At 51.6% G+C, this 9974-nt stretch overlaps 1 protein-coding gene across 1 annotated transcript in view; it reads left to right on the top strand.

The window, feature by feature from the left end:
• Positions 1 to 283: 283 nt before the first annotated feature.
• LOC307053239 (death-inducer obliterator 1-like) overlaps positions 284 to 9974 on the top strand; it is a gene marked incomplete at its 5' end in the record, with an annotated part of 30412 nt that continues 20721 nt past the window's right edge. Inside the window, 4 exon segments of the mRNA XM_079704594.1 lie at positions 284 to 1119; positions 1783 to 2104; positions 4076 to 4288; positions 5077 to 5290. Coding sequence (XP_079560720.1) covers positions 284 to 1119; positions 1783 to 2104; positions 4076 to 4288; positions 5077 to 5290 — 1585 coding nt within the window.

Below are 9974 nucleotides of genomic sequence, written 5' to 3'. Positions count from 1 at the left end.
AGATGCACAGATTTGGTTTGCTAGCTGTGTTTTTCTACTGAACATTAGCTCCGTAAGTGTTACACTTTTCTTCAGAGATCACCTTGAATCCTCTCAGCGCACTTTAGGAAAAGCCTTCGGTTTTTGTAGGTGGAGAATTGTTGCGATTCACTGTGTCTGGGTTTCCTCCGTGCGGGTGGTGCCCCTTCTGGTGCGCTGTCGTGGCTGGTGGGTGCCGGTCCTGGGCCTGGACCGCGGCCCTGGCTGACGCCTGGCGTGGTTTGGTTGCATTTCCCTGTTAGGTATGGACGAGGAGGATGACCCGAGTGGTGAGGACGCGCCCAAGGCCATCAAGCCCACCAGCAAAGTGTTCAGGAAGACGTGGAGGTTCCGGAGGACCACCATCGGCAAGCGCGAGGGCGCCAGGGATGCGGAGGTGGATTCCCTGGAGCCGCTGCCCGGGCAGCAGCAGAGCCCGTCGCTGCGTCGCAGCGGAAGGCAGCCGAAGCGTACGGAGCGGGTGGAGGAGTTCCTGACCACGGTTCGGCGCCGGGGCCGGAGGGGCACCTCCGTGTCCCTAGAGGCCTCAGTGGAGCCGGCATCCTGTCCAGTGACAGAAGCGGAGAGCGCCTCCGAGGGGAGCATGGAGAGCACCTCGGACGGGAATAGCGGTCCCAGGTCTGGCTGCACGGGTGCTAAGGAACGAACGGCCTCCTCGGCAAAGGCCAGAGGGCGTGGCGACGAGATTGACACCTCCAATAGCCACAGTGACGGTTTGACTTTGAAAGAACTCCAGAATGGCCTGCGGAGAAAGCGCGAGCAGGAGCCCACCAACAGGCCCCCAAAGGGCATCCAGAACCGCCTGAGGAAGAAGCATCGGGAGGAGGACCCGGTGGAGACCGTGGATGCTGAGGCAGGCGATGCGATGGAGGGTTCGCGGCCCGTCCCGCAGGAGCCGGAGGCCGACCTGGGGGCTGCGTCCCAGGCGGCGAAAATGGACAGAGAGAGCCAGCTGGAAGGGAGGGCGGCCCCAGGGGGGAATGCAGAGGAACCCGGAGACGCAGTCCGACACAAGCCCGCATGTGAAGTGTACGACCCCAATGCCCTGTACTGCCTGTGCCGCCAGCCTCACAACAACAGGTGGGTCGTGGGGGGATGAAGTGGCTGCCCAGGCTTCCGGGGGGGAATCCGAGGTGTGGAAATTGCCAGAGAGGGTTTTCCATTCGTCTTAGTTTAGAGAGTCCCAGGGTGGCCTGAATGAGGGACTTGTTCTCTTGGGAAAGACGAGCAAGTCATTGTCAAAAAACAAAAACAAATACGGCATGGTTGGGCACTGCCAAGAGCCACACCCTCCACCAAGGTGGGGGCTGGCGTGGGACATTGGCTGCCTCGGTCCCAGCAGCCACAGACAGGGCGGCCTGGACCAGAGAGGATCTGCTGTCCCAGAGAGCTCGCTGGGTGACGCTGCTCCAGAGCGGCTGCGACTGGGCTGTGGTGTGGACGTTGGGGCAGCTCAGGGAGGGGGCGGGTAAAGGCATGGCTGCCCTCCTGTGGACAAGAACTGTGGTGTCCAGGGCAGAGTGCTCCCCTGAAAGAAAAGATGAAGCAAATTTGATTGAATGTTAGTAAAATTGAGAGGGGCACGTGGATGCTCTTTATTCTGTTCTGTCCACGTGTCTGTAATATTTTTGTTTTTTTCATAATAGAATGTTGAAATTTGACTTGTGTTTAAAATTGAGTTGGTCTCTCACTTTCCATTCGTAATACTAATAATAATCTCCATTCCTTATTTTATCATTCCAGGTTTATGATTCGCTGTGACCGATGTGAAGAATGGTTTCATGGCGACTGTGTGGGCATTTCTGAGGCTCGAGGGAGGCTCTTGGAAAGGAACGGGCAGGATTACATCTGCCCAAACTGCACCATCCTGCAAGTGCAGGACGAGCCCAGCTCCGAGACCACAGGCACGCAGGACTCGAGGTCGAGACCTGCAGATGCCGACGGCATGGACTGTACAAGTCTAGGAATCGTGGAGCAGAAATCGAATGAAGACCAAGGAATTAAGGTTAGAATTGAGAAAGCTGCAAACCCAAGTTGCAAGAAAAAACTCAAGATATTCCAGCCCGTAAGTACCTGTCTCCCAAGGTCAGCAGTAGAGGTGACTGTGGAGCCCTCAGCTGCCGTTGGCAGAAACATCAAGACAGAAGCGTTTGTTTCCTGAGATAAGTTAGCTTTTCCCAGGAGTGGCATTGGGCGCGGGGCTGGGCTCTGCGAGCTCCCAGGTCCATGCACCTGCTTAAGGCTGGCACGCCTGTCTATTCTTTCTCTATGTTTGTTAATCATATCTATCTCCTATGCTGTTATTACTGACTTAACATTTTCCATAAGTGGACTCACTTTTGTAAGTCTTCCCTTAAGTTTTCTCATGAATGGATCCGGAGTTTGACGTACATATGTGAACAAACAAAATTATTTTTGAGTCACGGGGGCACGTGTGCACCTATATTACCCGTCAGCGCCTTGAGAGAACCAGTGGTCTAGTCCCTGCCTCGCAGCAAGATGCCAAGGCCAGCGGTGGTGACCGCACAGGTCCCCAGGCTGACAAGACAGCTGCGGCTGGCACGCCCTCTGTTATGGTGTTCTCCCACTCACCAGTGCTTGTGCAGCTGTGTTTTCTCCTTTCCCAAGTCTGTTCACTCGTGTCTCCTGCCCAAGGGCCGTGATGCTTTGTCATGGATTCCGTGCATCTTGAGAGCTGTCTGAGGCTCTCATGATCGTCCTACTCAGAGCATGTTTTCACCCCAGGCCTTCCTTGAATTGGGGGCCCATGCCGCCCCCACAGCCCGTGCTCTAGCCAGTGTTGGGCATGCAGACGACCTTGCGGTGGCCGTGTCCTAGCTTCCCGCCGTCTCCCCCTTGCACTGAGGTAGCCTCGAGGGCTGGACCGTTTAAATTTTACCTGTCACGGGCGTATGAGGAGGCATCGAGTGGAAGTATGATGAGAACTGGTAAGGAAGAGAATGAATGGAAATGGAAGTCAGTAGGAAACGTCCTGTGATTGCTGATGTGTTTGAGACTACCCAGAAACTTAAGTATTTCTCTGAGCAAAACTTGGATTCTGTGGAGGAAAAACAATTAAGTGCATAATTTGAGATTTAAGATTTTGCTCCAGTACATTGGAGGGGTATGTTCATGTATGTTACTCCAGTACATTGGAGGGGTATGTTCATGTATGTTATTAGTCTCGACCATCAGAACATGCTCTAGTGATGATGGACAGCTGTGTTCAGCCCTTGTAGTGAACCAGGTTCCTACTGCACGGCAGGCAACCACAGACTTGTTCAGCAGCTTAAACAACACACATTTATTAGCTCCGAAATCCAGGCCTGGCTTAGCTGGGCCCCCTCTGCTCTGGGTCTTACAAGACTGCCCTCCAGGTGTCTGTGGGGCCTGAGGTATCAGAGGCTCGGCTGGGGAAAGATCCACTTCCAAAAGCTCTGACTTGGTTTAGCATGAAAAATATATCCCGGGCAATTTTTGTGGCCTGATAATAGCAAAAAGTGATCTGTTGTTTCTGAGAGCCACGTTTAACTGGGTGTCCTGGGTGTCGTCTCCCAAGCTTGCCCGCCGAGCCTAGGCATGGGCGCCCTCTCAGCAGAGGCAGCAGTGGAATCCTCTATCTTCTGGAGGCTCAGTTCCTCTTTGAAGGGTTTTCAGTTGATGAAGTTGGACCCTTTGGACTAACTCAGAATCCTCTCACTTGGGATCTTAATGCGTTGGTAAAATCCCTGCCCATTTGCCCGATAAGGGAACCTACTTGTGGTGTGAAACCCCATTGTGTTCAGAAGTGCGCAGCGTGAGCGCCGGGTCCGCTTAGGGTTCCGCCCTTCTTGCGTGGCTGAAGGGCAGGTAAGAAGCCGAGGGCCTTCCTCAGGGGAGGTAGATGTGTGTGTTTTGAATAAACAAAGGTACATGTTTATTCACAGTTTTTCATACATGATTAAAAGCAGTCATCTCGGTACCATAAATAGTTCTGTTACAAAGTGCCGTACCCACCTGGTGGGTGAGTACACTGAAGCCACGTCTGATCCTGCAGGTCCTAGAGGCGCCTGGTGCCGCCAGATGCATTGGCCCCGGGTGCTCGAGCGAGGCGCAGCCCGACTCTGTCTACTGCAGCAGCGAGTGTATCCGGAAACACGCCGCGGCCACCATGCGCTTCCTGAGCGCAGGGAAAGAGCAGAAACCAAAACCTAAAAAGAAACCCAAGACAAGGCCGGAAAAAATCATTCTTCAGAAATGGAGCGTTCAGGTAAGTTGACTGAAACCAACCATTTGTGTAGTGCAAACCATGGGCGTCTGGAGGTTACAGGCTCGGTGGGTTGATTTGGGGAGTGTAGGGCACACAGGCCCGGACGGGATGCAGGCACCTTCACACTGCCCTCCGCCTTGCCCACCAGTGTTCTTGTCGAAATGACAAATAGGCACGTGTTCTCATGTTTTCCTTCTCCGCCTCCTGCCGAGGGATTAACTGATAGAAACGTGGGAACCGGCTGCTGCGTGGAATAGCTGTCCACCCACACGCCAGCCCCGCTGGGAGGAGAGTGGTCCCTGCTGGAGTCTGTGCGGGGAGTTGACACACAGCGGGGTGGCCAGTGGGTTCTGGGGGCACCGCACTGAGTGCCCAGTAGGGTACAGGGATGTCGTTTGTACGCCTGTCCTTTCTCCACGTGCTGTTGTGTCTGCAGCTCCTGCCTGTCAGTGCTGCTTGGGCGCGTTCTCACACGGGGCCCCGGTCTGCCGTGCTCTCCGCCTTGCTTCACTGCCTCACTCCACGGCCCCTCGGTTATCCTGGCGGCCTAGCGCCTCATGAGGATGCTAGGTTGACGGGTTGTTGTGTCAGGGACCTTGTCATCGTTCGGATGTTGATGCGGGCCTGCTGGATGTGGGGGAGTAGCCAAGCCCTCTGCTGAGCAGATGCAGTGTATTGGGCTTAGGATGGTCCAGGAGCTGATTGAGTCGTGACCCTCACTGCAGAGTGAAATGCGCAAAGGTTAATTTCTGACCTCGTTCATGATTGGGGCTTTACTGATTATCCAGGCAGGCATTAAAATCTCTTCTGTGCACAAGAGACCGGCTCCAGACAAGAAGGAGAACACAGCGAGGAAGGTGGCGGTGGTGCCTCCAAGGAGTGAGGTCCTCGCTAAGGAGCCGCCCTGTGAGAGCAGCACGCCGTCGTGGGCCAGCGACCACAAGTACAATGCAGTAAAGCCAGAAAAGACTGCCGCCCCCTGGCCGCCACTGTTGTATAAATGTAGGTATCAGCCGGGGGGGAGCTCTGGACCCTTCCCGGTCTTTCTGGACGGCCGTGCACTCGGGCCTGTCCAGAGCTAGGAGTTCTAGCCGTGTTTTCTGCTGCACCTGCAGAGATCAAAGCCCTTGCCCAAGTCCAGGAGGCCACCTGAGCCCCGCGTGCCCATCCTTAGTCTGTCGGGACTTCCTGTCCGTGTTTCCAAAAAGCTGTACCAGCCCCGTTGCTGAATGTCTCACCTCCGACGACTGATGTCTTTAATTGCTTTTCTTTATTATCAGGCTCTGGTAAGTATGTGTAGTATCTATCTTCAGCAGAATCTGACAAGGGGGCGCGCTGCCCGGCACTCAGGGTCCGCTGTCATCCAGGTGTTCACCACTGCGCCGTCACCGCCGTGGGCTCTCCACGCGGGGGCCTTTCCACACGGTCTGCTCCCAGCACACGTGACCCTCACTTCTTTGTATATTGTGGGAACCTATTACTATTAGCACAGTAGTGTTGTAGCTGATTTTCAACTGAAGCATGATTTGCAGGAGTTATATTATTCTTGACCGAACCGGAATTTTTTTAATGTCCAATTCACATACTACACACAACATAAACACACATGCCAGTCTTGAAGGCTGTTTACCCTGCTTCCCGTGCTTGAAAGTAAGTGAGCACAATGTCTGTCCACTCTGAGCAGCACCCAGGCCAGGAGTCTTGGCGTGCACTGCTGGGTCATGCCACCCAGGCTTCAAGTTCAGACAGACCTTTGCAATCCCAGATGAGATCATGCAACTTGAATCTTTTCTCCTTCTTCTTTTTCTCAGCTCATTCTCCAAAATTAAATTTTAGAAATTTAAATTGCTCTGGGGCACATCTTATTCTTATTTTTCTATGATTAAGGTCATTTTGTGTTTTTATTTATGCTCTCTTTTATACTCTTGCAACTTTTTTTAAAAGCACAAGAGGTTAAATGGCCCTAAATTCCAGGATTATAGCCACGTGCTGCTTCCTCCTCTCAGCGGGCTGTTTAGGCCAGTGGCCTGAGGGAAGGCCTCGTGGATGTAGTGTGGTTAGAAGACTGCATAACTAGATGCATTTTGAGAATGTAAATGACCCAAGACCTAAGAAATGGAGTTGCAAGTAAACCGCCAAGCAATACTGTGTGTGTATATGTTTCTATACATATTTATTTGTGTATTTATTTTTGGATTTTTGGAGTGAGTGGTTAAATATAGAATTAACCAGTTGCTGTATTAAAATGAGTCTCAACACACCTCAGGTTGTTTGAAGCAAGAACTTCATGCTAACAACGTGTCGCAACCATCCATCAAGTTGTAGCACCTCTACACCGTAGCGCCTCTACAGGGGTTACGAGTGGACCTAAATATAAGCATCGCCCAGCTGTGAATGGGTGGGGAGCCGTCATGTTGGAATCCTGGGCTGAATGTTCTCATTTGGTTATAGGCACGTGACAGAATGAAAGGGAAACCGAGGTGTAGCCACAAAACCCTGGGTGATTGATTTCAATTCAGTTGATTTCCATGTCTGTGGACCAGAATCGGGAGACTGCCCCCAGGCTCGGAGTGTGGAGTCAGATGTAGGGCGCACAGTGAGAAAGGAAAGCTGGCGGGGTTTGGGGGAGGGGTGGGTGCTTACTTATCCCCAGTTCTGACTTCCCGGTTTTTGAGGGAAGATTGGGGTGGAGGGGCGGGGAGCCCGGCCTCAAGGAGGTGGTGGCTCTGCTCACAGGCCGGGTTTCTCTTCCCTCTGCCCCACCCCCCTCCTCTGCACATCACCTCCTCACTGACCACCTTCCCAGCGCATTTTTTTAAATTAGTTTCTGCTTTATAACAAAGCGAATCAGTTATACATATACGTCTGTTCCCATATCCCTTCCCTCTTGCGTCTCCCTCCCTCCCACCCTCCCTATCCCTCCCCTCTAGATGGTCACAGAGCACCGAGCTGATCTCCCTTTGCTATGTGGCTGCTTCCCAGTAGCTATCTACCTTACGTTTGGTAGTGTATATGTGTCCATGCCTCTCTCTCGCCTTGTCACAGCTTACCCTTCCCCCTCCCCATATCCTCAAGTCCATTCTCAAGTAGATCTGTGTCTTTATTCCTGTTTTACCCCTAGGTTCTTCATGACGTTTTGTTTTCTTAAATTCCATATATATGTGTTAGCAGACGGTATTTGTCTTTCTCTTTCTGACTGACTTCAGTCTGTATGACAGACTCTAGGTCCATCCACCTCCTGACAAATAGCTCAATTTCGTTTCTTTTTATGGCCGAGTAGTATTCCATTGTATATATGTGCCGCATCTTCTTTATCCATTCATTGGATGATGGACACTTAGGTTGTTTCCATCTCCGGGCTATTGTAAATAGAGCTGCAATGAACATTTTGGTACGTGACTCCTTTTGAATTATGGTTTTCTCAGGGTATATGCCCAGTAGTGGGATTGCTGGGTCATCTGGTAGTTCTATTTGTAGTTTTTTAAGGAACCTCCATACTGCTCTCCATAGTGGCTCTACCAGTTCACATTCCCACCAGCAGTGCAAGAGTGTTCCCTTTTCTCCACACCCTCTCCAGCATTTATTGTTTCTAGGTTTTTTGATGATGGCCATTCTGACTGGTGGGAGATGATATCTCATTGTAGTTTTGATGTGCATGTCTCTAATGATTAATGATGTTGAGCGTTCTTTCATGTGTTTGTTGGCAGTCTGTATATCTGCTTTGGAGAAATGTCTATTTAGGTCTTCTGCCCATTTTTGGATTGGGTTGTTTGTTTGTTTTTTGCTCTTGAGCTGCATAAGCTGCTTATAAATTTCGGAGATGAATCTTTTGTCAGTTGCTTCATTTGCAAATATTTTCTCCCATTCTGAGGGTTGTCTTTTGGTCTTGTTTATGGTTTCCTTTGCTGTGCAAAAGCTTTGAAGTTTCATTCGGTCCCATTTGTTTATTTTTGTTTTTATTTCCATTTCTGTAGGAGGTGGGTCCAAAAGGATCTTGCTGTGATTTATGTCATAGAGTGTTCTGCCTATGTTTTCCTCTAAGAGTTTGATAGTTTCTGGCCTTACATTTCTGTCTTTAGGCCATTTTGAGCTTATTTTTGTGTATGGTGTTAGGGAGTGATCTAATGTCATACTTTTACATGGACCTGTCCAGTTTTCCCAGCACCACTTACTGAAGAGGCTGTCCTTTCTCCACTGTACATTCCTGCCTCCTTTATCAAAGATAAGGTGACCATATGTGCGTGGGTTTATCTCTGGGCTTTCTATCGTGTTCCATTGATGTATCTTTCTGTTTTTGTGCCAGCACCACACTGTCTTGATGACTGTAGCACATTTACGTCTCAGAAGTACGTGGATGGATAGCCACAGCTTGTAGCCTGCATAAGGGACATGCTGTTGAGCTAGTTGCTTCTGATCATTTTCTGTTATCCCAGAAATGTCCTCTTCCCAAAAGATGATTGGGAGGAGTGTAAAAGGTCGAAGGTCAACACCCGACTTGAGCCTCGGTGAGTAGCAGCTGTGCCTCTGCCTCTTCCCCAAACCATTACTTGACAGTGGCAGTGGCTGTGGACCTTCCGCGGGTCCCCACACACAGGCACAATGGGAGGGGGCCCCCCGCACACACTCAGCAGAGCCCTGCACCCCCACCACGCCCCCAGCCGCCTCCCTGGCTGCAGAGCGTGATATGTTTCTGGGTGCAGGTGATGCCGGGACAGCTCTTCGGAGGGGGCGTTTTCCCTGTTGCCCTGGACTCGGGTCAGGTCTTGGGTGGATCCTTAGGCAGCCAGTGTGCGGCCCCTGGAGGTGCTCTGCCCCCACCCCACTTCTCCCAGGCCATTGGCACTGGCCTTGGGTTGTGGGTTCAGGGCAGCCTTTCCTGAGCATCGTGGGCAAGACCTTGCTACACAGAGGCTCTGACCTGCTTCTCTCGTGGGGCAGTCAGTAGATCTTAAGGTCCTCACAGTGATGGGATTAACACCCACTTGTTCTCTGATGAGTTTTTTAAATTGTTTTCCAGAGTTTCTGAAAACAAAAACAGTGTAACTTAGGGAAACAGTTGCCATTGTATTTCCCCCCAGGTCCCTGTGTCTCGTAGTCCTCCTCATGGTTTCTCTTCGTTTCCTCTTCATCGCCTCTCGTTACTGTCCAGGCACAGGCACGAAGAGGGCTGAAGATGTTCTTCTAAAGTGGCCCTGGTTGGTTAGGGTTTGGAAGTGGAATTGTGTTAGGCATAGGTACATGGTCCCATGTTGGGGGCTCCCTAAATGGCTCCGAGATGACTTGAAACTCTGGGGACCTGAATAAATTTTGACTGGGAAATCAGATTTCTGCAGTTCCATGTAGGTTTGAGAATTGAAATGGGGACCCCTGGCAGAACCTGTGCACCCAGGTCCAGTGATGTGTTAGCATCCTGCCCTGACGTAAGCGTTGCCCCGTGGTCTCCGTGTGCCACATGTCCGGTTCCTGTGCTGTGGCGAAGTGGATCTGGGGGCGCGGGTTTCACAGGGATCGGTGGTGTGAGTTCCGGGAGCACGCTTCACAGGTAGTAAGAGAAGACAGGTCCCCATGGTGACATAGATGGGGGGCGCTGCCTGGACCAAGGGGTGTTTGGTAGGAATGGAACGGTGGGAGAGGCATGTTTTATCAGCTACACGAGCTGTTTTTCTCTGTCTCTTCCAGATCTGCA

Source organism: Hyperoodon ampullatus (genome assembly GCF_949752795.1).
Source record: "Hyperoodon ampullatus genome assembly, chromosome: 5".
NCBI classification, from domain to species: domain Eukaryota; kingdom Metazoa; phylum Chordata; class Mammalia; order Artiodactyla; family Ziphiidae; genus Hyperoodon; species Hyperoodon ampullatus.
The sequence above is the reverse complement of the archived record's forward strand: the minus strand, read 5'-3'. Positions and strand labels throughout refer to the sequence as shown.